Consider the following 24,963-nt stretch of genomic DNA (forward strand, 5'->3'; position numbering starts at 1 on the left):
GAGGAACACAGAAAACAGGCTTATAGACAAATAAAATAAAGCCGCTACAGCATAGGCCAAGGGGGTGAAGGAATAATGCAACCAATATTTACATTGTTATATACAACTATCATTATAAAATATAATCATGTCTCATAACCCCCCACCAAAAAAAAGCTTCGTCTGCCTCGGATCAACCGAATTCGTCGTCCGGCTGCGCTGCTTCTTCTCAGCACTGCCTTTCCGCCTCTTGGGGGGTGGCGCGGCATCAGCTGCAGGGCTCGGGCTAGGTTTGAATTCGCGCTGCACTGTGTCGCGGATGGTCTGGCGCGAGAGACATAAGTCGATGTGCTCGTTGAACAGGCGCTCGTCGGTGGCTTGCGGCCGGCTGCAGATGGGACAGTCCCAGTATTCCTCGGGCTCAGGGTCAGGGACTGGGCGTTTGGGGTTGGGGAGGATCTCTTTGCCGTGGTGTCGGTAGGTGGCGTCTTTCTCGGCTGTGGGATGCTCGGCAAGATCTAAGCCGGGCTCGTGGGTATCATCGTGAGGTAATTGGTCTAGTAGTTCCTGTGGAATATCATCTTCTTGGGCAGATTCGTTTATCCCTCCGTCGGCCACCCCGTTAGACCCTGTTTTTAAAGGTCTCAATCCAAAAAATGTACGAGCGTCAGGCTTCTTGGTGCTAACTAGATGCGTGCATCGGAGGCCCATTAAGCGTAGCTTCATACCCGGGACCTCCTGCTCTAGCTTTGCCAAGATAGGCAATGAATAATTGTATAAGTCGTCCGCGGCGCAAATAGCTCTCGGCGTCACAACTTGCCTTGTCAAAACTTCGTACGTATGCAATTTTACTTTCAAGACAAGAGTCCGGCCCTTGCACTCGGCCCTTCGCATGTCCTTTTCCAACTCGTCAGCTGTCTGCTTCAGTTTTTCTCTCAGTTGTACTGGGTCTGAAAGATCTCGGAACGTGCTTTCGGTTCCGACGCTCTTCCGTTCGAACTCATCTACGGGCTGGATTTCAGTTCTGCCCAATCCGAGATAACACATAAGCAGGAATTCGTACGTCTTTTCACCGAAAAGCTGACGTCTGCGATAAGTTAGTACTTTGAATAAGCAGATTCCTTGTTATGTTACCGCCTAGCCTAGTCGCTGAGAGAATTATTACGGGTTGTAAAATTGAAAGGTATTTTAACATACTAAGCACGTGTTAGTCTTGGTTTAAAGTAAATGGATCATCATACCGAAATCCAGAAATGAGTCTGTGCACGTACCAAAAGCTGACGATGGGGATAGACATCGCCACATGTTTTGACTCCTATCTCCTGCAACTCCCGTTCTAAAACCCGCCCAATTCCGTTTACCTTTCTTGTCGGAAGATCGCGCATAAAATTCATTATAGCATTACGATCGTTAGGCAGAATGTACTGGCCATTAGGCTTGTTCATATTGGAACAGATTTTAGCTAGTTTCGCATTTGCGGCAATTCCAGCAGAAACCGTGATCCTCGTCTTCTCATGAATCTCATCCCGCATTTGCTGGACAGTATCCTCGGGCGTCATGTCGTGTTCGACGCAGTACTCAGTGATGTTGAGATAAGCCTCGTCGATGCTGGCGCTTTGGAACCTCGGATCGTATTGCGCCAAGACTTGCCGAACCTCCTGGGCTTTAGAGGTGTACTTGTCAAAGTTGAGGGGGAGAAGAAGGAGGTTAGGACAGAGCTTCTTGGCGACGAAGCCGGCCATGCCGCTTCGACAGCCGAATTTTCGAGCGAGGTAATTGCAGGTGGTGAGCACGCCGCCTCCGACGGCGAATGGGACATCCTTGAGCTCGGGACGGTCGAGCTGCTCGACGGCAGCATAGAAAGCATCGCAATCGACGTGGACTATATACTGAGTCAGGTCACGGGAGACCTCGAGCTGGGTTATGAGTTGGTCTGCAGCCCGGAGCTCGCGAGTTAGATCGAGCTTCTCCAGACGACGCTTCTTTTCCAGAATCTGTTCAATCTTCTGCGTTAAGATTTTGTCCTTGACTTCTTCGCGGTTGAAGAACTTGGATCCTTTGGATGCGTTATAAATGATTTCCGAAACCTTAGATTGGTCGACAGAGTCCTGGCCGGCTTTGGTGAGCGAAGGCCCGAGGAGAGAGTATTTGAGAGTGTTGTGTTGGTGGTCATCTTGCTTAGACCCTTCTTCTACCTTGGGCTCTTTTTTCTCGGTTTTCGGTGTACCAGGTCTCTCGGCCATTTCGAATTCATGCTGTAAATTTGAAGACGATTCCTCTTATCGTAACCATGATTCCTTGTCGCGGGGGTAATGAGACAAAGATACTCGACGACTCGCGGCGCGTCATCCTTTTAACGCGTTGCCACGTGATGCCTTTAATGAGGTACAAAGTACAACACACATACATCGCAAGACGGAGGCGGGTGCGACGGACACTGTGAGGGGTATTTTAGGTGGGTAATGGTAGCGGGGTCCCTTGCCCTGTATTGTACCTGTACCCGTAATCCGTACATATTCCAAATCCATCGGCTTAGACTCAGTTTTAGACTCTTTACAGCAACAACCACAACAATGAACAATATTATATCGTGATATCATACGGAATGTATCTTCCAAAATTACATATATCAAATTATACATATACCACAAGTGATCATTATACAACTAAATCCTCTTCAAAGTCCTCCACGCTTGTATGACATTCTGAGAATTCCTCTTCATCCTCCTCAATCTTCAACTCATCATCAGGCTCCGTCTCTATCTCCGTCTTCCCTTCCAAGATCCTACTCACCGAATCCTCCAGTAGCGCTCCAATGAAGCCTCTATTCTTCTGATCGTTCTTCACCATGTTAGCAAGCACCTCTTTCTCTAGGTTATCGAGCTCTTCTCGCCGCCGTTGAATATCCTGCAGTTCGGCTGTGGCAGAATACACCAGTGCATTTTTATTCATTTCCATCGCCTTGACCTTATTATCTAGCTCGTAGCATATCTCCTCGAGCTGGCCCGCATGCTTATGGTCGCCAATTGTAAACGCCAGTGTTACTGCTGACTTGAGCAGATCTTTTATACCACGGGCAGTCATCGGGACCCTATGAACCGCGCTATGTCGCAGCTTGTCTGTCGAGAATAGCACCTCTCTCAAAGGCGTTGCTCCCAATTCAAACGCGGTCTCGGGTATCTCGTCAGCCATCTTGGCCAGCAGTCGCGTCCATTTCGTCAGTTCGAGTGAACTAGCGCAGTCCAACCCGGTATTCTCGAGAAGTGCCGGCATATGTTTCTTAGTGAATTCGAAGCAGCTTTCTTCTAGCATACGTTGCGCCTCGCTCAGAATAATATGCTGTGCCTTATACGGAATGTATGTCGGGTATAGTGAAGGCAAAGTCGCTAGCTGTTGCGAAATCACGTTTCCGGTGCTTGGGAACTCGATTTTAGGGCGCGGACTATCTCTTTCAGTTCCGTGAATCACCTCGCCAGTTTGCTTGGTGGAATTCTCGTCAGCTTGCTTGGTGACGTTCTCGTCAACTTGCTTAGTGACACCCTCATCAGCATATTCGATGGCGTGCTCGTCAGTTTGTTTAGCAGCGTCCTCATTGGGTTGCTTAGTAGCATGTTCTTCAACTCCGGCATTGCATTCGGCGTCGTTTTGTCCTACGCTGGCAACTTCGTCTAGTACCTCGGCTGTCGATTTGGCAGCTTTGACTTCAGATGCTTCACGTTTGACCTCCTGTTCCGGCGGCGTATAGAACAATTCGGGAAATTCGGCCTTCGCTTTGAGCTCTGACTTAAAGATATGCCGTGATAGGAGGTCGCGAAGAATCTCGACCACATTCTCTACACTCAAGCCACGGGTAAGTGATCTTAGCACCTGTGGCCATCTCTCGATCTCTTCGCGTATCTTCTTCTGTTTTCGTAGCTCCGCTTTCTGGCCCACGAAGATGGCTCGACATGCGAGGTAAACGCGCTGTCTGTCCGCTTTGTTCGCCATGTTCTCCCCAGGATATGGGAACCTCCAGGATCTAGCCGGATAAGAACGTACTAGTTGCTGACCCTTAGTTGTTGACCCTTTAAAGAGAGGCTTCAGCTTAGTCGGGCAGCGATGCAGGCGGAGAGCAGCATAAAAACTCCGTTTCTTTACTCCAACTTCGCCTATACTTACCTCATCCAAAGCTAGTATGTGTTTCGCAAGCCATGTGTCGCCCATGCCCCGAGCGTTTATTGGTGAGACAGCTCAGCACTGTAGCCCCCCAACATGGGACAACTGGTCGCATATACGTGCTACCCCACAACTCGAGATACATATCCTCGAGGCTCTCCTATGACTTGCAACCACATCATTACGGAACCAGAACCATTCGCTATCCTATACGTATTAACCAACAGGAACCATTGAGTTGAGTTCGCCGAGCCTCCAATTCCTAAGAGCCTCTTAGTCCACGTAAATTATGTTGCTTTATCCTTTATTAATCACGCCAACAATAGAGTGGTCTTTGATTTAACAAGAATTGCCAGCAGATATTATTTATATTATATGTCATAATCTGGCATATTGGTGGCCGAGATAACCTAGAAGTTCAACCCTTCCCTGCTACCCTATTCCAGCGGCGAGACTTCGGGGGGCTCGTATCCAAGACGGCAATACTCAAGTTGGGTAACGAGAATTGAAAGCTACCAGTCTCATCTGATTGAATCGTCTTCTTACTAGTCTTAACAACATTAATACCAGTGGCTGGATCATTAACACCATACGGATCTTTCGGTCCCGTTAATATAGTTAACTCAGCAGTCGTTCCCTGTTTAACACCCTCGAAAGATAGTTTGACAGGGACATCAGCACCGTCTGTTGAGTTATAGACTGCTGCTTTGAAAATTTGACCTCCTGTTTTATTGTTCTTTCCAGCCACGTAGTAGAGAGGATCAAACTGCGAGGTTGCCGGTAGCGTCTCTGTCAGGGGATGAGCAGCCATAAGCTATTCGCAAGTGGTATAAACATGTATCCCAGAGCTTCGGATATAATGGTATAACTTACTTCCCATACGTACCAGGACGTAGATCGAGTAACATTGTCAGCAGTAAACTGGATTGCCGTGATTTCCCACTGCCAGCGGTTCACTACCACATAAAGATCAATAATGTTCGTTTGAAATAGACCATACCATCGAGACCAATAAGGTCTTCCTCACGCCAAGAAGAGGTATAAGTGATGACTTTTACGTACTGTTTCGAATGATCGGTGCCTATGGCATTATTAGTTCGAGCTATTCAAATGCCCCCGACTTTAAGAAACTCATGAAACTGTAACTTACATATGCCGCTCCAATGATTCTGTCCGCATTGCGCTCGTAGCCGATGAGTGACACTGCTTCACCAATGGCGCCTCCCCACCTATACGAAGCTTCGAGTTAGCATATATCCAAGCCCTACGGCCAACGTAGTCGTAATATTCAAGCGACGCCTGAAGAATTACGGAAAAGGAAAAAAAAAGATTTAATGAGTTCAATAGAATTATGTTTACCAGGGGAACGGTTGTTGCGGCCCATTCCAGCCAGAACCACCATTCGGATGGATCGCCGCCATCTCGCCAATAATATGCGGTTGCTTCACATTATCAAACTTCGAAAACTCAGCGACAAGCGTGTCCGGCTCAGCATACACGTGGTAGTCGCCGGCTCCCGGTGCCGGAATGTCGTATCCATCATAAACCGAGCCCGAGGATATAACTTGGATATCTGGGTACGCCTTGTTAATGGCCTCGAGGAACAGCGGGAATCGGTACTCCTTGAACGTGTCCCAGCCCTCCGGCGCCCCGGAAAGCCAGTCTTCGTTGCCGATCTCTACGTATTCTAGCTTCCAGGGCTCCGAGTGCCCTAGCTGCGCGCGGACGGAACCCCATTTGGAGTCCGCGGGTCCGCGGATAAATTCGATTTGGTCGAGGGCATCGTCGATGAAGAATTGTAGGTCGGCCTGTGGTGTGATGTCCCCGTTGAGGGAGAGGCCGTCATAGACGCCAAGGACTATCGTCACTAAGTCAGATATTGCCTAGTCCGAGGTATAAGGGTAGGGATGAAAACCTACCAACATCCATCCCCAAGTCTTCCGCGAATTCTAGGTATTCAAGTAACCCTAAGCCGTTGGTTTGCTGGTATCCCCATACCCCTGTGAAGCCAGGCCGGTTCTTCAGGGGACCAAGTGTGTTCTTCCAGTCCCACCATGTCCTGTTTGTCAAGCCTTCAAGCACTGCAGGGTACAAGTATAGTCAGTCAGTTATCAAGGCTATACCTAGAATTCGGAAATCGCACGAATAAAAACGACTCACTATTGCCACCCGGAATACGGAAGAGGGTAGGGTGAAGTTGTTCCAATGCCTCAGCTATATCGACACGCATCCCATTTTGCCGTCCTTTGAATGTGGGAGGGAAGAGACTGATGAGATTGAAGTCAAGCGACCCTGCCTCCGCGCCCTATAAGACATATATCTATTAGACCAGCAATACCTACTTCATAACCTTGATGAGCTACTTACCGAGGCATCAAAGGTGATGGCAAAAGTATTATTAGAATTCGGCGCGTCTCCCGAGGCAGTCAACTCGAAGTTATGTTCCGTCCACTTATCAGCAGTAGACTGGGATTCGACTTTCACGCTCCCAAAAGTCTGGCCCGTGATATTCGACTGCAGCGAGGCAGTAAATTGGCCGGAATATGCGCCCTTGACCCAGAACGAACCGCTATATTTCCTGCCAGCCTTGACGTCTATACCCCAGTACCCGTCATTTAGAAATCCTACCTGGCCCTGTCCCTTGGGAGCGGCAACGTTTAGGGACGTGACCAGGACGTCAGATAGCGGCGTGCTGAGGTTTTTCAACGATAGCTTGGTGCCGTTGACGGAATGCCATCCGTCGAGTGAAGCTGGGAAGCGTTCACTGATCTGGAAGGCTCGGTTGCGGATTAGCTCGGCATAGAGGCCGCCGTCGCCCGAGTTGTTGATGTCCTAGTTGAATATGCTGAGTATTATATCCCTTACTTTAAGAGTTAGCGAGTATATGTATCACTTACTTCGTGCAGGAAGCCATATTGGTGACCGTTAGTAGCGTTCCCGCCAGTCGAATTTACGGAGATATCAATAGCAGCAGCTAAAGAGGCCGCGCACGCAAAGGTGCTAGCTAACACGGATAGTTTTAGATGCATCGTGTCAACGAGGGACGATGATTGTACAACGCGCTATCTAAGATCACCTCACAGTCTAACCGCACCTTCAAAATCCCATTATATATATATATTAATTCTTATCTTTATATACACAGTAGAATACAACACATCCTCTAATAAGACCGAGGACTCCATGGCGTGCGGAGATGCACCTTGGACCTGCGTCTCGTATAATGCCGGCACAAACGACGATCCGGGGCAACCCGGCCACTCGCCATATGCGTGCCTATCGGAACTCGTCCCCGTTCCCAAGATCCGGGCACAACGAAGCCCAGTCCGTGATGCAGGGAGCATTCCCCAGCGCTAGCATGGAGCTTTCGGCTGCTTGAGGACCGAGTGTTACATTGGCTCATCAACCCGGACCGGAATCCCGCTTTCTTAATGGTGGAATTGCCGAATTGCGGCGTCCTGGGAAAGGAAGTCGGGGAAGTGGGGGTATTATCTGAGCTTGGTCTTGGTCCTGGTCTTGGAGTTGGGCTTGGAGGCTTGATCCACCCCGTCGAATACACTACGACGTATGGACAGGTTACTGGCGGATTTATTTGCTTTTCTAGGTTTCTTCAAGTATAGAGCAGTCCGTCATACCTGACTATATGGGAAAGTCTCAGCTACAAGACGGGTGAGATGATGCCATGATCAGCCCAAGAAACGCCATACATTTTTAGATCAGGTAGATTAGCTTAAATAAAACGTCAAGTGTTTCCATCTCGCATAATAATATATTTGTGGTTATATTTTATTAGATTTCACATGAATTCACAGCAAGCTTCCACCCATATAGTACTCGATATCAACCGATAGCATTTATCAAATCATCATAGCAATCCAGGAGTATCACGACCAGCAAACCCGTTTCATTCATTTAAGCACCGCCCTCGCGTTTGGCATATTCCTCCTCGATGGCCTCTTGGTATTTCTCCTCGGGCGATCGGGGGTCTTCGTGAAGTACACCATCCTTAATTAGTTTCTCAGGAGGAGGTCGGTGGGAGATCTTGTCGTTGAGCGAGTCGGCGCGCATGTGTCTTGCGAGCTACATTTTCGAGCTCGCAGTTAGTTATTTTTTTTTTTTTTTTTCGCTTCTGTGAACGTCTTGAAAGGTAAGAAGGGCATATATAAATACTCACCTCCCTCTGCTTTTCCTGGAGGCCAGGGGCGACATTCGAAGCAGGCAAGATATTCCCTATTGAAGAGAAGGCTGTGTCAGTTTTATACATGACGTGTAGGCGATGGTAATTATCGTACTCTCGATAAGCTCGGAGCGGTCAGGACGCTGCTTCAAGTGTTGTTCGAGTGAGTTCCTCCTCTCACCGTTCGGGCGAATAGGGGAAATGGGAGTCTCGTCGACTGAAGGCTGCTGCTGCTCCTTGTTTTCGTCGGCCATGCTGTCTATTTTATTGTTTACGGTAGGATATAGAGAGGTAGGAGGTAGGTAAGGTAAGGTAATTTCGAGCTTGTCTTAAGCTGTCGACCTTTGCGAGCCTAAAACAATAAGATTTGATGAAGACAACAATAAAGAGTTTGGATCTATCGTTCGACAAGGAACGGCAAGGAACAAGGGGCTTATATCATGTGGGGAGACCTTTAACTCACGTATTAGCTGCATACATGTAGCTAGTGTATGCTAGTGTACAGGTACCTGTCTGCTGTAAACAATGAAACAGAAAATGGTTCAATCAGCTGAAAGCGTCAGGCGCCGATGACATAGCAACGGGTAGCTGGTAGGCAGTAGGCCACCTCCAATGCCCCGCACAGCCCACCAAAACAACCTTACATTAGCGCCACCCACGAGTGACGTAGCGTACGATGCACTCTCATGATACGTTCGTTTAGGTACATAGTAGACAAATTGTGCCCTATATTTATGTAACGCTATTTTGTTTATATTTTGTTTACTGCCAACTTGAGTAGTTTATTATTGTTTGCATTTTGAGAGAAGCGAGGAATGAGAAACTCTACTTTATAATTGTGATGCTGCCAACAACACAATATGTAGTAGCATTGAATATAGGGCCATAGCACTAATAAAGCCTCACCGCCCCTAAGCTCGAGTAGTCCTGTTTGCTCCTTAGTGTATTTTCTAATACTATTACAGCACTATGAAACACATAGCTATCCACTCTGTAGAAAACTACGATCAGAAAGGGATAGTTAGCTAATATAGTAAAATATGTAAGGTATGCCCTATTACTCAAAATTGAATAGTTCACGATAAATCAATGTCCTCTTATACACTATTCACAAATCAAGACTTCGAAAAGACCCAATATATACCCTTTAAGAATGGTCCAAAGAACTTCGCCAATCAGATCTAAATAAAGGTGCACCGTGTCCAGTTGGCACTTAAAGGCATCGAGCATAAACTCATAACACTCCCGCTCCCTCAAGCAACTTTAAGTCACCTAATAAGAAGATGAAATGAATATAGAGATATCGACGTTTACCACTTTAGTCAAGGTTAAAGAATCGATTTATAGAATTGTATAACCTAATACAAATAGGTAGTGAGAGCAGTCTTAGTTGATTATTTAGTCTACCTAAGTTGCGTTCTACCCTCCTTAAGTACACCAGATGTGTCTTTCATCATATTGCAACATACATCTATTCTTTATTATTCCATTAATTGTATATCTATGCCTAAGGTTTACCTTAGGATGTTGTGTTAAATGCGAGTAAAAATTTCTTATTTGGGATATATGCCTTATTACCTTATAGATAATTTTCCTGCCTTATAAAGTAATAAATACCTATGAAAAGAATAAGTTTATGCATTTGTTTAAGGCTTTTTTATTACTTAGGTTTTGAGGGTATTGAGAGTATTATCTAGCCGTATAATAGTAGTAAATTTGGGCTATTATAGGGGTGTTGGTAGATAAGGTTTAGTCTATATTATACGTACGGATTAAAGGAGGCAAAAGAAAAGATATAATGCAGTAAGAGACTTTCTTGTATTTAATGATGCATGATCGTAAGATCGAGATAGATGCGGTCTCGAGGGAGATACGCATCTATATATTCGTAAGGGACGGATTATTATCTTAATAAAGGGTGCCCTCTAGTTTAATAGGGGGTAGGTTGTTAATATAATAATAATAATTATAAAAATAATAAAAATAATATAAAAATATGGTGTAGTGTAAACCTTAGGCTTTTGTGTTGCCCGGGGGGGTAACCTCTAGTCTAATCTTGGTCACAGGTAGTGAAAAGAAAATCAAAGTAGATAAACACTGCAGATCCAAGTTGCTATAAACACTCAAGATTGTCTACTGAACGAACCGTCTATAAAGCTGACCTAGTATATCTAAATCAAACAGCTCTACACTTGAACTTCTAAATTAACCCACATTAAGCACTTAGATCTCCACACATTATAGTTGAGTCTTCCTTGTAGACGATGGTAAGGTGAAATATTATGGATGCCATTAGATTTAAACCCTAAACAATGGCCAATGGCAAATTATAAATGTACCATCCCACCACACGCTTTTGCAGTTTCACGTCAGAGTGAGCTCTGTACTATATAGGCTATCAATGCTCTCCTCAAAACGCTTATACCCCCCTTTGTGTTCCTTTATATAGAAATTCTCTTTGATATATATATATTGTGAGCTGTCCACCCGACTATAACCAGCAGTAAGTTACAGCAAGTCATCTCTCCTCGGGGATAGCGGTTCATATATAGATTATATAACGTTGTCAAACCTACTCGATTACGAACAAAGCTCGAGCTCTAGAAAATATAACGTGATAGTAGGCCCTGAGTGTTATACCATATTCTGGGCTTTCATTCGTAAAAGTATAGAACTGTTTTCTGTTGCCTACAATGTGAACTTAAAAGCATGAAAATAACTTCGTTTCTCTGCAAGGCGTTGGAATTCTATGTGAAACATCTAGAATAAAGGATGCTTCCAGTATATATAGTCACAAGCTTCCGCAGCCAGGTTTAGAGTTCCTTGGATAACAATGCAGTTGTCTCTATGCTTGCTCGACCTCGTGACACGAGCTATAAACTCCAGCGAAGGAGACCAGCGGCCATCTAGGGCGCCTTTTTTATAAATATCTCATCTCACACTTTGACTTTTCCTATGAACTAGTTAATTTGAAATGCCAGAGACTATCATTATAGGAGGCAATTTGCGCAACTTATATAGAGGTAGCTCCAAAATTGACCGGAGTAGACGACTGAGTTCATTTAAATGAAATACCTGGCATGAAAGGGGAAAGGAGGTTATAAACTCCCAATACTGCAGCACAGAAGCACACTTTCTATACACTTTCTACATGTAAAAACTTCGAGGAATTGGTGTGATTACATTTGCCAATCGGAATTCCCGTGAGTCAAATAGACCCGTAACCTAGCCGAGAATAGACTAACGCTTCCTACTATTCCGATAACGACGACTATTTACGCACGTCGGTTCCCCCTGCTTGATATATCGGAGCATGAGAAGCGTACGTGACCCCGGGCCCCGGACTGCGTTCCTAGAAGCTATCGATATCACGGCCCTGCGCCGCTACCGGAACATCCTATACGACAGAACTAATCACTATTCCCGGGTTTCATGACGTGCGATATACAACCTATAATTTTATTCGTTTGCACCATTTCCACTGACCCGGAGTACGAGTTAATTCTGTGGACCTCCTTTTCATGATAGGAGTTGAGTTAGCGAGCGGTGACGCTTGACCCCCACCTAAAACTCCTACGTTGTCCCCGATTTGACCAGTTGGGGTTCTTTGTCCTTCTAGTAGGTTACATTGGGGAAAGCCTAGACAAACCTATGTTCATAGCTATGCACATTCTATGCAGAGGGGAAAGATGGGTGGGCTCCCGGTTGGCCATGATGTCAACTTTAGGTGGACCGAATAAATGTAGGTTGGACCCTGAGAGCTGCAAAGGGAGCGAGTCGGGGATTAGTCCTGTAAGGTTTGCCCAACGCCGAACCTTTTCGGTTCTGGTAAGAGGATGGCCACGGTTGTGTCACAAGCCGGCAGCGATAGTTGGATTATTACTACAGCCAGTGGCGGTATCGGAATTTTTGATATCATTGTGTATCTGGGTCAGAGAAAGCGACTTAGAACACATCGAGCTGCATGATAATCTGACGATCTTGAGTTGGCCGCGCTTATAATAACCGATAAGACTAACCCTAGCTTAGGTACACAATAGCTTCTCGGCAGGATGGAGTATAAGAGCTAGTGCGAACTCACTGGTATGGCGGACTGATCTCAATCCCCCCTTCATAGAGCTTTAGGTTCGTAGTTTATACATTCAGTATTGCTGTGTCATTATAGAATATACACTTCAACTCTTAATACGTCTCGTACCCCTTAAAAGCACTTACTATGAGTGTTGAACAAAGAGTAAACAGAGGGGACCATCCCGAACCCCCTTATCCTCTTCATCCTTCTATAGTACACCGCATCAACCCTCAGTACGAGGCTTTCTACAACAGGCATATTATCAAGAACCAGCAAGTTCACTTGCAGCCCATAGAAGCTTCGCGGGCAAGCGGCACTCTAATCCCAGGTGCTGGGCCCCTTGCCCCCGTGGCCCAGACAAAGGACTATAGTATTTCGCGGCAGGAGACCACCGGCCCGGATGTCAGAATTCGAGCTTTCACACCCAATGGATCCAAGCCCGTCGATGGATGGCCTGTTTGTCTTTACTTTCACGGCGGCGGTTGGGTTTTAGGAACTATCGACACAGAAAATGTAATCGCAACAAATCTCTGCGCCCGTAGCAAGTGCGTTGTCATCGCCGTGGACTACAGGTCAGTACCCTTTTATCCTGTAATAACTTGAACAAGGAAATGCTAATGCTCCCTCCTAAGACTTGCCCCCGAAGACCCCTTTCCCGCTGCAGTGGACGACTGCTGGGAAGCTGTGCTGTGGGCTCTAGGCCAAGGGAAAGAAGCTTTACAACTAGATACTACCAAGCTTGCTACTGGAGGCTCTTCTGCGGGCGGAAACCTGGCTGCGATCATGTGTCAACGTGCCGCCACCCTAGGCAGTTTCAAGTTCTCCTTACAGTTGCTTTCGGTCCCGGTGACGGACAATACGGCAGATGTACACAACAACGCATCGTGGAGGGAAAACCAGCATACCCCGGCCCTCCCTGCTCCCAAGATGCTCTGGTACCGAGAACACTACCTGCCCAACCGGTCAGACTGGTCTCACCCCGAAGCGAGTCCACTTCTATGGGAGGGGGACTGGTCGAAACTTCCGCCCGCCGTTATCGTTGTTGGCGAACTAGACGTGTTAAGAGATGAAGGGCGACAGTTTGGAGATAAACTGCGCAATGCGGGCGTAAAGGCTGACGTTCATACCATGGCTGGCCAGCCACACCCCTTTATTGCTATGGATGGTGTCTTGGACGCTGGAAAGGAAGCGATTACATATTTTTGTGACGCGCTTAGGGAAGCAATGTACCCGGAACCGGATTCTGTGCCTAAATAAAATAAGCGATGCGCTATGTCTCACGATTGTCTTTATGAGAAGTACCTAGATTCATGGATGTATCAATACATTGGGTAGTCATTCAAAATGTTAGACGATCCATTCTGAGTTCATGTGGTTTGGGCTAGCTTCTCAGTTCAAAACTGAACTTGTTTAACGCCAACTATAGTGTGAGAGGGCTATGGTGTGACAGATGAAGATGTAAAGGTTGGGTTACTTATATTTGATTACCTATCATAGGAACAATAGGTAGATGTAAGATGTAATACTTGTAAATGTTACTGATTGATATTTCTGTGTGCTGAGAAAAGTCTTGTAATTAAACTAAGACATACATGACTTGGGTATTTTTACCCCCCCTCCAGTTCAAGTGACACCGTAATACTTGCTATGTTCACCTAGCACTCAATCGCTTTACTATGTTAAAAAAAACCCCTGTTCAGTAAGTTGCGGTGCACTCAATCTCGACGTCCACATTGAGTGGTAGCGTCTTAACGGCAACACATCTACGAGCAATTAGCTCCTGTAAATATACCCTTCTTTGGGTGTGGTCTGATGGAACCGTCACTTACGTTCTGCAAGGCTTTACTTCACCCCAATATTGACTGTAGATTTCGTTCATGGCCGCGAAGTTGTCCATGTCGGAGAGGAAGACGTTGACTTTTACAACCTTGTTGAGGTCGGAGCCGGAAGCTTCAAGGATGGCACCAAGGTTCTTGATACATTGGTGCTATTATATGAATGGTACTCCATTAGCGGAGTTTCACGGGGGATGAGGTCGGTGCTCTGACTTACAGTGTGAGCTTGAATATCGCCGTCGACTATTTTGCCCGTCGCGGCGTCCATGGGAACCGCCCCAGAAACGAACACAAAGCCGTTGGCCTTGATGGCCTGGCTATAAATTCCGGCTAAGGGCTTTGGTGCCTTGTCCGTAAGAACGGGAGTCTTTTCGGCCATGGCGTATGGCGTATACCTTGTTCGTTCGAAAGATTACTATTACTATTGATGTAGGTTGTTTACCGTTTACCGAGGTATCTTTCTGCAGGTTAATAGTTTCGAGTTCGTGTCGCTTGGAACTTCCTAGACGTAAAAGATGGTTCAAGCAAGCCCAACATACATAAGTTTACCTAAATATTCAATGCAAGCCGAGAGGGGAAGGGTTACTTTACCACCTGTACCCCATATCGGCGTTCTTCGGACATTGTGACTTGCTGTATACGGTACATACATAACGCACTTAGATGTATGCACTGATGCAGCCAAACAGAACAGTACCTGGCACATGACTTACATTCATGGTTAACATATTCCTGGATGTATCCAAGTGGGTAGTTGAAAGGGAAAGCAAAGATGTAAGAGGATAAGATTCGTAATGTAATGGATATCTTATACCTAAACCCCCCCACCGAACCCCATCAACTCCATGATAGGTACCCCAAGATGAACCCCCCACCACATACGTATGCATGTATTATATTAACTATGAGGTAAGGCTTCTCTCCGTTAGGGCTAAGTACATAGTATCTCGAACTAGATAACTAATATATCGGTTCGACATATCATATATGCAGCCTGTAAACAAGCTCTGCATACCTATCCTTTTCTTCTACCACTTCCACTTCATTGTCTAACATTACCAATCTTATCAAACCAACCAGCCCAACCTGCAAAACCCCGTATCAGCTTGGACAGGGATATGGTTATCCTCTAATCCCAGCGTGGTAGGATCTGCTAAGGTACACTATCTACGGATTACCTACTTACATCTCATTTTATCTCGTTTATCTCCCCCAGAGTTTAGATAACGACGGTTAGTGTTACCTTGAAATGGAAAGAAGATTCGTCGTCAGCGCCGAACCGACAAGGACGGATTGGGTGGTTATCATGCGATGGAAGGTAGACAGCTCGGCTATTGTACATACATCCGTAATCAACATCCATGATCAACAACCAGGATCAACATCCTTTGTTCTTTAATATGACCTGTCGAAACTCAGCTCCATAAACTTCCCACTGCTTATGATATATCTACATTCCAGAGCCCGCCTTCTTCGAATCTCCTGTTCCACAGGTCTCTAGTTGTAGTTGCGCCACCGCTTCACCATGGCAGGTGATAAGTTCGTCGGCCTCGCAAAGTCGGACTCAGCTGGGATAAAAAAGGATATCGTCTCAAGCAATAGGAATAGCAACGATGTCGAAAGTCATGCGGTTTTCTCCGAGACGACGGCGGACCTCATTGACCCTAACGCCGAGAGGGCACTCTGTCGCAAGTTCGATCTCCGTTTGCTGCCGATTCTAGCTATCATGGTAAGTTCTTGGAAGCAACCGTCGCAAATCCCTTAGTTACTCTAACAATCTCTCCAAGTATCTATTCAACGCCCTCGATAAAGGCAACCTAGGAAACGCGCAAACCGCCGGTCTATCCAAAGGTAAGCAAACCAAAGCCAACTCATCTCTTCCATGCATCCATCTTACCCATCCCAATCGCAGACCTAAACTTCAAAGAGGGGCAGTACAACCAGATCGTCGGGATATTCTTCGTCCCCTACGTCCTTTTCGCACCGCCACTAGCCATGCTAGGCAAGAAATACGGTCCGGCCCTCGTCCTCCCCGTTCTGATGTTCTGCTTCGGCTCTCTCACGCTGCTCACCGCGGCGACGAAAAACTTCGGCGGCGTGTTTGCTCTGCGATGGTTTCTGGGCATGGCGGAGTCGGGTTTCTTCCCGCTTGTCATCTACTACCTGACGACTTTCTACCGGCGCGGCGAGCTCGCGCGTCGTCTTGCCATCTTCTACGCTGCGTCTAATATTGCCAATGCTTTTAGCGGGTTGCTTGCTTTCGGCGTCTTCCAGATCAAGTCAACGCTCGTAGATCACCCCTGGCGATGGCTTTTCATCGTCGAGGGCAGTGTCACGGTGTGTTTTTCGATATTTGCTTTCTTCTATCTGCCCCGTTCCGCCGCCGAGGCCCGGTTTCTGAACGAGGAGGAGAAGGCGCTGGCGTACCGGCGGATACAGATCGATAGTTCTTCTATCGTTAATGAGAAGTTCGTCCTGAGGGATTCTCTAAAAATATTCAAGAGGCCGACGACCTACGGCTTCCTAATCACTGAGATATGTCTCGGTGTACCCCTGCAATCAGTAAATATATTCTTGCCTCAGATTGTGCAGGGATTGGTTAACGATACAGTTACGGTCAATCTATATACCGTTGCGCCGAATGTCACAGTGAGAACGAGTCGTCCAAGCTCCCTAGTTAATATACGCACCTTTTCTAATGTGCTTATAGGGCGCGGTTATGTTACTAGTGTTGGCCTTTACATCTGATGGCTTGCGAATCCGGTTCCCCTTCGTATGCCTCGGCTTCGCGTTTACGTTCATCGGATTTATTATATACGCTTCGATATCAGACGTTCATGCGCAGATACGGGTGGCCTACTTTGCGACGTTCATGATGTGCTGGGGGACGTCTGCACCATCTGTCCTATTAAGTACTGTAAGTTATTTCTCGAGCCACCGAATAAGTTTGGCCAAACCTTGGCTGGATTTTACATCCCAATTCTCAGATATCTAACTTCCTTGACAGTGGTATAATAACAATGTGGCGCACGAGGGTGAACGTCTAACGTTGACCTCGGTCGGAGTCCCCCTGGCGAATCTTATGGGGCTAGTATCTAGTTACGTATTCCAGGAGAAAGATGCGCCCAAGTACTTACCTGCTTTAATCACCACCGCGTCTTTTGGTGCTACTGGATGTCTTGTTGCTGGATCCCTAGGTCTATACAGTAAGTCATATGTTTCTCTGTTGATTTTCAAAGTTTATGCAGGGGATCCAGAGATATATCTGAACCCTTGAAATTCTCGCCTGAGGTAACCAGTACTGACATATTGTTAAAGTGCTTTGGGATAATAAAAGCCGCAACCGCCGGCAGGGAGTGAATCTCACCGCGAAAGACGTACCAACGTTGCAGCTGAGAGACGGTCCTAAAGTTGAAGAGTTTAGATGGTTCTTATAAGAAAATGAGGTCATCTAAACACGCTGAGCTCGTCGTTGAGTCTTCATAAAGAATTGAATAAAATAATATATTGTACAACTCAACACTAGTCTGTCCAGTCAGACGTGGGTGTTTTAAAAAATCCCGCCTATTTACCCAAACCGCCAGCGAGTGTCAAGAAGCCTTCCTTATACCAACGCAGTCGTCACTAAAATAATACGCTAAAACTCCTATGAATATAGCCTCCCGATGGTTGCTGTAGCCCAAATCTATACCGCTTCTATCTCCAAGAATCCAACCCCAGAGTCAAATCGAGAACGGACGGGACTCTTAATACCATTTTGCTGGTTCTCTGCAATCCTCTTGAACTTTTCGTCATCAAATTTCCAGATCATGCGGTTAGGCCCATCAGCCGGTGCGGATTTACTCTTGACTGAAAGCTTTTCCGCTATAGGATCTTCCTCGACTTGGGTGAAGTACCGCCTCGCCCATGTTTCGCCCGCATCCTTTTCCATTTTCCGTAGCGCGCGCTGCGCGTTCTCAATCCTGCTCTTCTCGTGCCCAGTCGTGAAGATATCGTTTGCATTGATAGCGTCGACAACAGGTTTCCACGCTCGTCTAGATTCAAGGGGGTGTTGCGATTCGAGTGGAGCGACTTGTAGTGGTGTCCTCCGCAGCGATGTCAGATCAACAGTTTCCATGACCTTCCCTTTGCCATCTTTAATGGTGTATGAATCGTTCCATCGGCCCTCTACGATAAATAGGGGGTTGCTTTCATCGTTGTCCGGGTATATAGTGGCGGTAAATGAGTTGCTTTTGCCCTTTATCCAGCCTTTAGAAGAATAGTTGACGCGTGTCGTATAGCCCGAAGAGCTACGGATATAAGAGACGCCACTGAGCTCAGGGGCTATTTGGAAAGTGACAATCCCTTCGACATGGACTTTTGGCATCGTAATCCAATGGTCTTCGTTGTACTTGTCGATGTGTAAGACACTATATCCGTGTCGTTCTATATTTATCGTGGACGAAAAGTAGGCTTTCGGTGAGACATGGCCCTCAAGCTAGATATAGGTCAGCAGGGTATCAAAAAAGAACGAGTTATCTAATTAAAGACTAGAGGTTTCTTACTCTGACGCCATGCGCATCGTTCCAGATTCGGAACGCAGTTGCTGGAGGGTGATGGCTGACTTGCTCGGTTACTAGATGTGTCGTTCCGGCATCATCTAACCATTTGCCTAAGAATATCTCCCCTAAAAATGGGTTCAAGGGCTTCAGCTTCTTCCTTTTGCCATTTTCGTCCTTGCTTGCATGCTGGTGCTTCAGAGTGCTCAGAAACCACTGAAGAACTAGTACGGCCCTTCTTTTGGGACACTCTTCTCTTGCGGGAGATACAAGAAGACGCGGATGCTCAGCCCAGTATGCACTGTATTCGACTATAGACCGAGGAGCAAGCAGGAAAGGCGGCGCTGTCAATGACGTGAGATCTCCTCTAAACGTTGCGACGGACTAGAAAGAAAGAATCAGCGAGACAATTCAGTAAACAGAATAGGAACCTAGAGTCGTACCTTCATGAATTGAAGCCATGCTGATTTATGATGTTGCTCGTCTCTCTTGTCCTCACAGTTAACAGGGGCGATGGTTAGAGACATGGTTAATATTTCGTTGCTTTATTGTATATAGGTATTATATCCGACCGAGCAGATTGATTCTATTCCCTAGGTAAATATCGTATTGTTTATTTGAGACGCACGGTGATTGGAAAGTAAACCCTCCTGGGGAGACTTGTTGTTAAGATAACTAGTTGGCAAGAAAACAAGAAGAGGTGTAAAGTAAACAAAAAGAAGAAATAAAAGGTGTTCTAGTGTTCTTTACTTTTCTGGCGTTTATTTTAGCCAACTATTAGGTTTAATACTACATGATATGAGCTCATATGTAGGGCTTAGATCCCATACAATCCCGAGTGAGTGGCTAGCCACTCTTGTTTCCCACACGGGGTGAATTGAGACGTTGTCTGCTTCACAGGCCAAAACGGGGGCATGTGAAGGTGGAGTTGGGTGGAGTTTGAGATAACCTTGACTGCCCTGACCATTTATTTGGGCAGTTGGGGTTGCATTTCCAGGGACACGGGCACCAAGACTCTTGGGTAGGTATTGTACCGTGCATAAAGAAAGTCTAGACTTTCAGGGATGTGTTGCTGTGGCTGAAGTAAGTTAAGTACTTCTTGGCACTTTTCAGTGTTACATGAAACTTCCTAACGCTTTTAATATCCCCTAATCCTGTCTTTATCGCCATTCTCCAGTTAGTCGTAAAGCCCTGCTCTCGAGCCTAAGAATCAAGTTTATATAAGCCACTATGTGATACTAATATAAATCTTTAAGAGGTACATGATGATATTTGTATATGCTACAAATAATGTATTAATTGAAGATGCTCCGTGATATAACCAAAATAATATGTAAATCCGACGTTTAAATTGTAAGTCATAAATACTAACTGCCGTTTACGGTAGTGTCATGATGTTCAAAACGTGCTGCCTTAGTTCGATTGGAACACTCATCACAGACTTCACATACCCGAACCCGGGCTGGTATTATCAGAGTCTGATTGTTTGTGATCTGTTAAGTAACGGTTATTAGAACTGGGTGGCTAGAGGAGGGACAAGAGAAGACTTACGGCATATACTCATACAGGCTTCGTGATTGGCTCCCTCGTCAGGGAAAAGTTCCAGACAAGCATTATGACATGTCTTCTCTATTAGTTGTTGAAGTTGACTTATAACCTCGGATGGATTCCTCTTGAGATTCGACCCGGGAGCAAAGTCCGTATTAAGATTGCCATCAGGGAAAGGAGTGGGCCACGCCCGACTTGCGGCGATGAAGCCGAAAATGATACTATAAGGAACACGCATTGTGATAGATATTATATACCGAAAATGATTGATGTTAATTACTGGTACTCAAAAAACAAGCCACACAAGCGTGCTCGAACCTCGGCAGTATATATAGGTTACAAGCAGCGACAAAGACACGTTCGACCTTCTTGTATGTATGAATCTTATTGTACGAAAATAGTACGAATGACCATGCGTAGTATTGGGGGATAGCTATGGCCCTTTGTGAACTGTAATATAATTACACTTTATCAAGTCTGACTTACAAAGAGCCAAGGCTTAGGTGATTAACAGAATAAAGTTAACCTTGAGAGATTTGTGCGTATTGTGATTATATTTAGAATTTATCTTGTCTTTGCGTACGTGCTAGTAGGACTCTGGACTAAGTGCTAGGTACTGCTTCTTTCGGTTCGAATAGTAGAGTCGAGGTGAAAAAGGAACATCTCTATCAGTTGCCTCATACATGTATGCTATACTACCCCGAGCATGTTTCGCTTAAACTTGAAGTATTGAAAAAAAGCTTCCTGGTCTAATGATCTGTTGAGTGATGATATAGTGGTCCAAGGTATAAAAATGCATAGCCGTGTCAAGAATCGACGCTTTGAACTTGGATAAATTTAGTACGCGTATACAGCTAGGTGAGGTAAGTACAGGTACCATACGTCATACGATTTTAGCGTGGCATTCAGTGATCACCCCACCATTTATAAGTAGATTCACCTAGCAATACCAATCTATGTAGCTGAGTGGGACTCCCGAACGCCCGATTTTAGTGCTGAACTTAATACTTTATCTACAGGCGCTGAGGCGGTAGGACCGCATACCGACATCTCATCCTCACCATATATATACATTTCATACCTATCCCCAAACGCATGCATTCTTCCCTTGGGATGGCTTCGCTTTCTTCAAGGAGAAATCATGGGACAAACCCTGTCAGGTGAGGCCAAGCCTCCCTCTAAAGACCAAATTAGGACACATCTGGTAGGAATATTCCAGCTACACCGCATCTTAAAGCTCCCGTTCAAAACTAACATGACATCAACTAAATAGGCCGACAAGTTCGCTCGTAAATGTTTTGAGCCAATAGAGCTCTATTCTTTTAAAGATAACTTCAGATCCCTTGCTGATAATGAGCAAAATGTGCGTTACCTTAAGGAGGACACCATTACTCGCTTTCTGGAGCTACCAGACATCCTCGCCGTCTCGCCTATCTTATTTCATATGTTGACCTATATTGGCGCATTTCCATTTCTCAGTGATGCGCCAGTTATACTCGGCATCGAGCAGATGACCATGGTCGTGGTTATAATGACAGAGCGCTACACCAAGGTCTTAACTAAAGATGCTAGCAGCAGAAGGAAATTGCTGTTTAAGAGCTTGGCCGTGTACGATCGGAAGCTATCCGAGATCGACGCTGAACAGAGTGATGCAGGTTTATCGCAACCATCCTCCAATGGACACGCCCCCGGCTTTGCTATTGACGAGGCTGGTGATGATCTGGATGATGATACGGCGGAGGATGACGAGCTCGTTCTAGCTGCGTTTGACTCTCTCGATATCAATGACGCCTTCAAGACGGGCGATTCTCACGCCGCTACCACACACGGAGCTATGATCCCGGCAGACAATTTCAGAAAACTAATCATGTTACTGCTTCTGGTCTCCCCACTAGATGCGACGGAGCATATCTCTAGCTACGCCGACAGGGTCACGGGCTCAGCGCTCGAACACTTAAGAGCAACGGCTGAGAATATCCTGTCGGCCTTTATCGATGTTGAGAAGTCGCCTGGCATCACCTACGCTCAATTCAACAGGATTCTTCCGTCAAATTTGCCTTTTCTTTTCAATGGTTTTAATCCCCTGTTTGAACACTTCCTGTTTTCTAAGAACCTCGATTTCTCAAAACGTAAAGATAGTCTGCCTGGAGCCATGCCGTCTGCGATAGCACGGCCTCCCCTATTTCAAGGCAACAACGATATTCTAAACCTTAGCGTTATATCACAACTTTCCTTCTTTATCAATGGGAGCGAGCTATTCCGGCGACTGCGCTTGCTGTACTCTGGCCGAAAGGCAGGATACTCAATGGGCAGCTTTGAGTCAAGGGTCTTCAACTGGCGTGCGCCCACGATTCTCCTAGTATCCGGTATCAGGCTTTCAGACCCACCAAGTGGCTATAGATCAGAAGATGTCTTTCATAATGCCCTACCTTCCAAGAGATTCCCGAACGGAAGTCCAGCGGACCGGGATCGCTTGGTATTCGGAGCATTTGTCAGGAAGCCATGGCGATATACACCCAGGGAGTGCTTCGGAGACGAAGATACACTCCTATTCCAGCTTGCGCCAACTCATGATGTCTTCCCGGCATCTACCTTAAACCGTGACTATGCGGCGTTTTTAAAGGCACCATCAGCCCATCCCGGGATTAGCTTTGGCTGTCCGCACCCTAGGAAAAGCCAGTCGTCACGTTACGCGACACTACGAAATTTGGGACCCGTGTCGCTATTCATCGATTCAAGCTTCGAGTATGGCGTCTTCACGCATGACTACTCGTCCCGCGGCGGCGCATTCGCGACCAGCCCATCCCGGAAGTACGACTTCCAGGAGCGCTTCGAAATCGTCGATATGGAAGTATGGGGCTGCGGTGACAATGAAGAGGAAGAGGTGCAAAGAAAGCAGTGGGAATGGGAAGCCCGCGAGGCCGAATCCAGGAGGAGGGTCAACTTAGGCACGGGAGACATCGCTGCTGACCGTGCGCTGTTGGAGATGGCTGGGCTAATCGGCACAAATAGGAGCGGGGGGTCAATGGGTTGATTTACGGATAGGCTATAACGGCGTTAGGATGGCATGAGCGTTAGGATCTCTACACAGTATTTATTATCGTTGTCACTTCTGCTATAGTTATGCGATAAGCAAATCCAGATTTTATGTTTATTGCACAACCCTTTCCAGGGTCGCCGTTTATACAATGAGACGTGATGCTAGCTAATATATACAATGGTTTAGTGTATGCGTAGGTTCCTTTCGGATGACCTACCCATATGATTTTTCAATCCTTTGCCCTTAGATATACTCTTCCCTAGACTTCCGGTCCTGATCCGGTTTAGTCCAAAATATTTCCTTTAGAACCGAAACCGAGAATAGACACTTGCAAATTTCACAATGCATGCCACAGCCCGGCGGTTCCCATTTAGGCTTTCTTTTCCGAGCCTCCCTCTTGGGCCTTACTTTGCTCAGATGTCGTCGGATTCTCGCTTTTCTTCGTCCCAAACCAACCACCAGCACTCGACAGAGCACCTAGCACATTCGACCCTTCATCCTTCTTCTCCTTTTTCTCCCCCTCTCCTCCAACCCCCTCACCCACCTTCCCTTCCTCCACAGTAACCCGCTCCCGCTCCTCCGCCCGCCGCTTCTGTACGCGGTCCTGCCGGCGCTTCATTGCCGCCTTCAACTGCTTGTCCTCCTCGTCGCGGACCTCAAGCTCCTTCAGCCACTTTTGGTGGCGCTCCTCGGCGCGCTGCTGCGCCTCGAGTTTAATTAGTTCTTTGCGCTTATCCCGGTCGGCGCCGTAGTAGGCGCCTCCCGCGACCATGGCCATGACTGTGAAGGCTTGCGCGCCGATGCGCGCCCGGAACATCCGTTGCACTTGGGCGTGGTCGCCGCGGCGCATGGCGCGCCAGGCGTTGTATAGGGCGAAGGTAGTTAGGAGGGTTCCTGTTGGTCCCCGGATGATTAATTGTTTAGTTCAAGTCCATTGAGCTGTGGCTTGAAAGAATGAATGGGTGCTGGTTGGTGTAGGGGAACGACGTACCGAGCGGGATTAGAGGCTCCTCTCGCAGTTTGCGGCCGACCTTCTGGAACCCTGTTTCATTATGTTCTCTAGTTACTCCTTCGTAAGCTAAATACCAAGTAACCCCGATATGTGTTCGTGTGTGGTGGTAGAGAGAAGAAGAGGGAGAGGAGCGGGTGAAGGGGAGGGGCACCTGTCATCGTCGAAAGACGAGGGCATAGATCTGTCTGCCATGTTGAAGTCGGATTTTGCAGGCGAATTGGCTGCCTAGATCTTGAATTCCGGTGGCCTGATTCCGAAGGATCCGTACCAGCGGATGACTTAAATATACACCGGTCTAGGTTGAGCCGGTTTGCGCAAATTCGAGGTTGAAGGTTTAATGATATGCATCCAATTGTTTAACTCTCGACATGGAGTACGTAAAGACCCATAATGTGCCGTCAGATAAGGCGATAAGACGATAAGATAGACTAGTTTCTTTGTACATGTCGTAAAGCACAGGATTCAGTACACCTTCCCCTATTACCAAAGATGCCACCAGAGCCCCGTCATTCTTTGGAGAAAGGCTTCCACTTCTATAGATTCTATAGGCAAGCACCTGGAGAAGCTAGCTCTTAAGGCTATAGTCGCTCCTACCGGTGCCTGATTA

The 24,963-nt window shown here is 46.6% G+C and overlaps 11 protein-coding genes across 11 annotated transcripts; 3 read left to right on the plus strand and 8 right to left on the minus strand.

Annotated features, from left to right (window-relative positions):
• Positions 1-62: 62 nt before the first annotated feature.
• F5Y00DRAFT_246299 (IMS-domain-containing protein) lies at positions 63-2,287 on the minus strand. Its single transcript, XM_048009118.1, has 2 exons — positions 1,252-2,287; positions 63-1,066 (listed from the first exon to the last, which is right to left on the minus strand). The coding sequence occupies exons 1-2, from the start codon at positions 2,220-2,222 to the stop codon at positions 133-135; spliced, it is 1,905 nt and encodes a 634-aa protein (XP_047861400.1). The 5' UTR covers positions 2,223-2,287; the 3' UTR covers positions 63-132.
• F5Y00DRAFT_246301 (uncharacterized protein) lies at positions 2,288-4,386 on the minus strand. Its single transcript, XM_048009119.1, has one exon. It carries the CDS (start codon positions 4,180-4,182, stop codon positions 2,638-2,640), a length of 1,545 nt encoding a protein of 514 aa, XP_047861401.1. The 5' UTR covers positions 4,183-4,386; the 3' UTR covers positions 2,288-2,637.
• A 142-nt stretch (positions 4,387-4,528) lies between these two features.
• Positions 4,529-7,163, minus strand: F5Y00DRAFT_272881 (glycoside hydrolase family 51 protein; the record flags this gene model as incomplete). Its single annotated transcript, XM_048013069.1, has 9 exons — positions 4,529-4,948; positions 5,008-5,090; positions 5,197-5,215; positions 5,285-5,363; positions 5,494-5,992; positions 6,054-6,215; positions 6,295-6,439; positions 6,502-6,966; positions 7,032-7,163. The coding sequence occupies 9 exons, from the start codon at positions 7,161-7,163 to the stop codon at positions 4,553-4,555; spliced, it is 1,980 nt and encodes a 659-aa protein (XP_047861402.1). The 3' UTR covers positions 4,529-4,552.
• A 720-nt stretch (positions 7,164-7,883) lies between these two features.
• F5Y00DRAFT_246304 (uncharacterized protein) lies at positions 7,884-8,900 on the minus strand. Its single transcript, XM_048009120.1, has 3 exons — positions 8,427-8,900; positions 8,309-8,364; positions 7,884-8,214 (listed from the first exon to the last, which is right to left on the minus strand). Exons 1-3 carry the CDS (start codon positions 8,563-8,565, stop codon positions 8,047-8,049), a joined length of 363 nt encoding a protein of 120 aa, XP_047861403.1. The 5' UTR covers positions 8,566-8,900; the 3' UTR covers positions 7,884-8,046.
• A 3,539-nt stretch (positions 8,901-12,439) lies between these two features.
• Positions 12,440-13,663, plus strand: F5Y00DRAFT_246308 (alpha/beta hydrolase fold-domain-containing protein). Its single transcript, XM_048009121.1, has 2 exons — positions 12,440-12,955; positions 13,016-13,663. Exons 1-2 carry the CDS (start codon positions 12,528-12,530, stop codon positions 13,638-13,640), a joined length of 1,053 nt encoding a protein of 350 aa, XP_047861404.1. The 5' UTR covers positions 12,440-12,527; the 3' UTR covers positions 13,641-13,663.
• A 155-nt stretch (positions 13,664-13,818) lies between these two features.
• On the minus strand, positions 13,819-14,698 carry F5Y00DRAFT_168786 (L-PSP endoribonuclease family protein Brt1). The gene is made up of 3 exons (XM_048004824.1): positions 14,436-14,698; positions 14,213-14,370; positions 13,819-14,146 (listed from the first exon to the last, which is right to left on the minus strand). The coding sequence occupies exons 1-3, from the start codon at positions 14,595-14,597 to the stop codon at positions 14,080-14,082; spliced, it is 387 nt and encodes a 128-aa protein (XP_047861405.1). The 5' UTR covers positions 14,598-14,698; the 3' UTR covers positions 13,819-14,079.
• A 783-nt stretch (positions 14,699-15,481) lies between these two features.
• F5Y00DRAFT_168792 (putative MFS transporter) lies at positions 15,482-17,779 on the plus strand. The gene is made up of 6 exons (XM_048004825.1): positions 15,482-15,947; positions 16,006-16,069; positions 16,131-16,867; positions 16,929-17,135; positions 17,226-17,424; positions 17,537-17,779. The coding sequence occupies exons 1-6, from the start codon at positions 15,744-15,746 to the stop codon at positions 17,653-17,655; spliced, it is 1,530 nt and encodes a 509-aa protein (XP_047861406.1). The 5' UTR covers positions 15,482-15,743; the 3' UTR covers positions 17,656-17,779.
• A 7-nt stretch (positions 17,780-17,786) lies between these two features.
• Positions 17,787-19,641, minus strand: F5Y00DRAFT_168813 (Oxysterol-binding protein). The gene is made up of 3 exons (XM_048004826.1): positions 19,200-19,641; positions 18,763-19,140; positions 17,787-18,695 (listed from the first exon to the last, which is right to left on the minus strand). Exons 1-3 carry the CDS (start codon positions 19,281-19,283, stop codon positions 17,904-17,906), a joined length of 1,254 nt encoding a protein of 417 aa, XP_047861407.1. The 5' UTR covers positions 19,284-19,641; the 3' UTR covers positions 17,787-17,903.
• A 365-nt stretch (positions 19,642-20,006) lies between these two features.
• On the minus strand, positions 20,007-21,116 carry F5Y00DRAFT_246318 (uncharacterized protein). The gene is made up of 2 exons (XM_048009122.1): positions 20,308-21,116; positions 20,007-20,249 (listed from the first exon to the last, which is right to left on the minus strand). The coding sequence occupies exons 1-2, from the start codon at positions 20,540-20,542 to the stop codon at positions 20,200-20,202; spliced, it is 285 nt and encodes a 94-aa protein (XP_047861408.1). The 5' UTR covers positions 20,543-21,116; the 3' UTR covers positions 20,007-20,199.
• A 162-nt stretch (positions 21,117-21,278) lies between these two features.
• F5Y00DRAFT_168842 (TLD-domain-containing protein) lies at positions 21,279-23,526 on the plus strand. The gene is made up of 2 exons (XM_048004827.1): positions 21,279-21,508; positions 21,578-23,526. The coding sequence occupies exons 1-2, from the start codon at positions 21,446-21,448 to the stop codon at positions 23,336-23,338; spliced, it is 1,824 nt and encodes a 607-aa protein (XP_047861409.1). The 5' UTR covers positions 21,279-21,445; the 3' UTR covers positions 23,339-23,526.
• Positions 23,430-24,880, minus strand: F5Y00DRAFT_246320 (hypoxia induced protein conserved region-domain-containing protein). Its single transcript, XM_048009123.1, has 3 exons — positions 24,508-24,880; positions 24,336-24,403; positions 23,430-24,238 (listed from the first exon to the last, which is right to left on the minus strand). Exons 1-3 carry the CDS (start codon positions 24,546-24,548, stop codon positions 23,715-23,717), a joined length of 633 nt encoding a protein of 210 aa, XP_047861410.1. The 5' UTR covers positions 24,549-24,880; the 3' UTR covers positions 23,430-23,714.
• Between the last annotated feature and the right edge of the window lie 83 nt (positions 24,881-24,963).

This window comes from Daldinia vernicosa, assembly GCF_022497035.1.
Source record: "Daldinia vernicosa strain CBS 139.73 unplaced genomic scaffold F5Y00scaffold_56, whole genome shotgun sequence".
Classification (NCBI taxonomy): Eukaryota; Fungi; Ascomycota; class Sordariomycetes; order Xylariales; family Hypoxylaceae; genus Daldinia; species Daldinia vernicosa.

What these genes read in the sequence shown, in the direction of transcription:
- F5Y00DRAFT_246299 (XM_048009118.1), bottom strand. Translation starts at nt 2,222, where the DNA reads ATGGCCGAGAGACCTGGTACACCGAAAACCGAGAAAAAAGAGCCCAAG. An exon ending in TATCCCCATCGTCAGCTTTT is followed by an intron (nt 1,067 to 1,251) that starts GGTACGTGCACA and finishes AACTTATCGCAG; the next exon opens with ACGTCAGCTTTTCGGTGAAA.
- F5Y00DRAFT_246301 (XM_048009119.1), bottom strand. Translation starts at nt 4,182, where the DNA reads ATGGGCGACACATGGCTTGCGAAACACATACTAGCTTTGGATGAGGTA.
- F5Y00DRAFT_246304 (XM_048009120.1), bottom strand. Translation starts at nt 8,565, where the DNA reads ATGGCCGACGAAAACAAGGAGCAGCAGCAGCCTTCAGTCGACGAGACT. An exon ending in CCGCTCCGAGCTTATCGAGA is followed by an intron (nt 8,365 to 8,426) that starts GTACGATAATTA and finishes TCTCTTCAATAG; the next exon opens with GGAATATCTTGCCTGCTTCG. An exon ending in TCCAGGAAAAGCAGAGGGAG is followed by an intron (nt 8,215 to 8,308) that starts GTGAGTATTTAT and finishes TCGAAAATGTAG; the next exon opens with CTCGCAAGACACATGCGCGC.
- F5Y00DRAFT_246308 (XM_048009121.1), top strand. Translation starts at nt 12,528, where the DNA reads ATGAGTGTTGAACAAAGAGTAAACAGAGGGGACCATCCCGAACCCCCT. An exon ending in GTCATCGCCGTGGACTACAG is followed by an intron (nt 12,956 to 13,015) that starts GTCAGTACCCTT and finishes CTCCCTCCTAAG; the next exon opens with ACTTGCCCCCGAAGACCCCT.
- F5Y00DRAFT_168786 (XM_048004824.1), bottom strand. Translation starts at nt 14,597, where the DNA reads ATGGCCGAAAAGACTCCCGTTCTTACGGACAAGGCACCAAAGCCCTTA. An exon ending in GCGATATTCAAGCTCACACT is followed by an intron (nt 14,371 to 14,435) that starts GTAAGTCAGAGC and finishes TTCATATAATAG; the next exon opens with CACCAATGTATCAAGAACCT. An exon ending in GAAGTAAAGCCTTGCAGAAC is followed by an intron (nt 14,147 to 14,212) that starts GTAAGTGACGGT and finishes AATTGCTCGTAG; the next exon opens with ATGTGTTGCCGTTAAGACGC.
- F5Y00DRAFT_168792 (XM_048004825.1), top strand. Translation starts at nt 15,744, where the DNA reads ATGGCAGGTGATAAGTTCGTCGGCCTCGCAAAGTCGGACTCAGCTGGG. An exon ending in TGCCGATTCTAGCTATCATG is followed by an intron (nt 15,948 to 16,005) that starts GTAAGTTCTTGG and finishes AATCTCTCCAAG; the next exon opens with TATCTATTCAACGCCCTCGA. An exon ending in CCGTTGCGCCGAATGTCACA is followed by an intron (nt 16,868 to 16,928) that starts GTGAGAACGAGT and finishes ATGTGCTTATAG; the next exon opens with GGCGCGGTTATGTTACTAGT.
- F5Y00DRAFT_168813 (XM_048004826.1), bottom strand. Translation starts at nt 19,283, where the DNA reads ATGTCTCTAACCATCGCCCCTGTTAACTGTGAGGACAAGAGAGACGAG. An exon ending in CATGGCTTCAATTCATGAAG is followed by an intron (nt 19,141 to 19,199) that starts GTACGACTCTAG and finishes CTTTCTTTCTAG; the next exon opens with TCCGTCGCAACGTTTAGAGG. An exon ending in ACGATGCGCATGGCGTCAGA is followed by an intron (nt 18,696 to 18,762) that starts GTAAGAAACCTC and finishes ACCTATATCTAG; the next exon opens with CTTGAGGGCCATGTCTCACC.
- F5Y00DRAFT_246318 (XM_048009122.1), bottom strand. Translation starts at nt 20,542, where the DNA reads ATGCGTGTTCCTTATAGTATCATTTTCGGCTTCATCGCCGCAAGTCGG. An exon ending in AGCCTGTATGAGTATATGCC is followed by an intron (nt 20,250 to 20,307) that starts GTAAGTCTTCTC and finishes GTTACTTAACAG; the next exon opens with ATCACAAACAATCAGACTCT.
- F5Y00DRAFT_168842 (XM_048004827.1), top strand. Translation starts at nt 21,446, where the DNA reads ATGGGACAAACCCTGTCAGGTGAGGCCAAGCCTCCCTCTAAAGACCAA. An exon ending in ACCAAATTAGGACACATCTG is followed by an intron (nt 21,509 to 21,577) that starts GTAGGAATATTC and finishes TCAACTAAATAG; the next exon opens with GCCGACAAGTTCGCTCGTAA.
- F5Y00DRAFT_246320 (XM_048009123.1), bottom strand. Translation starts at nt 24,548, where the DNA reads ATGGCAGACAGATCTATGCCCTCGTCTTTCGACGATGACAG. An exon ending in TCGTCTTTCGACGATGACAG is followed by an intron (nt 24,404 to 24,507) that starts GTGCCCCTCCCC and finishes AGGAGTAACTAG; the next exon opens with AGAACATAATGAAACAGGGT. An exon ending in GGAGCCTCTAATCCCGCTCG is followed by an intron (nt 24,239 to 24,335) that starts GTACGTCGTTCC and finishes GGGGACCAACAG; the next exon opens with GAACCCTCCTAACTACCTTC.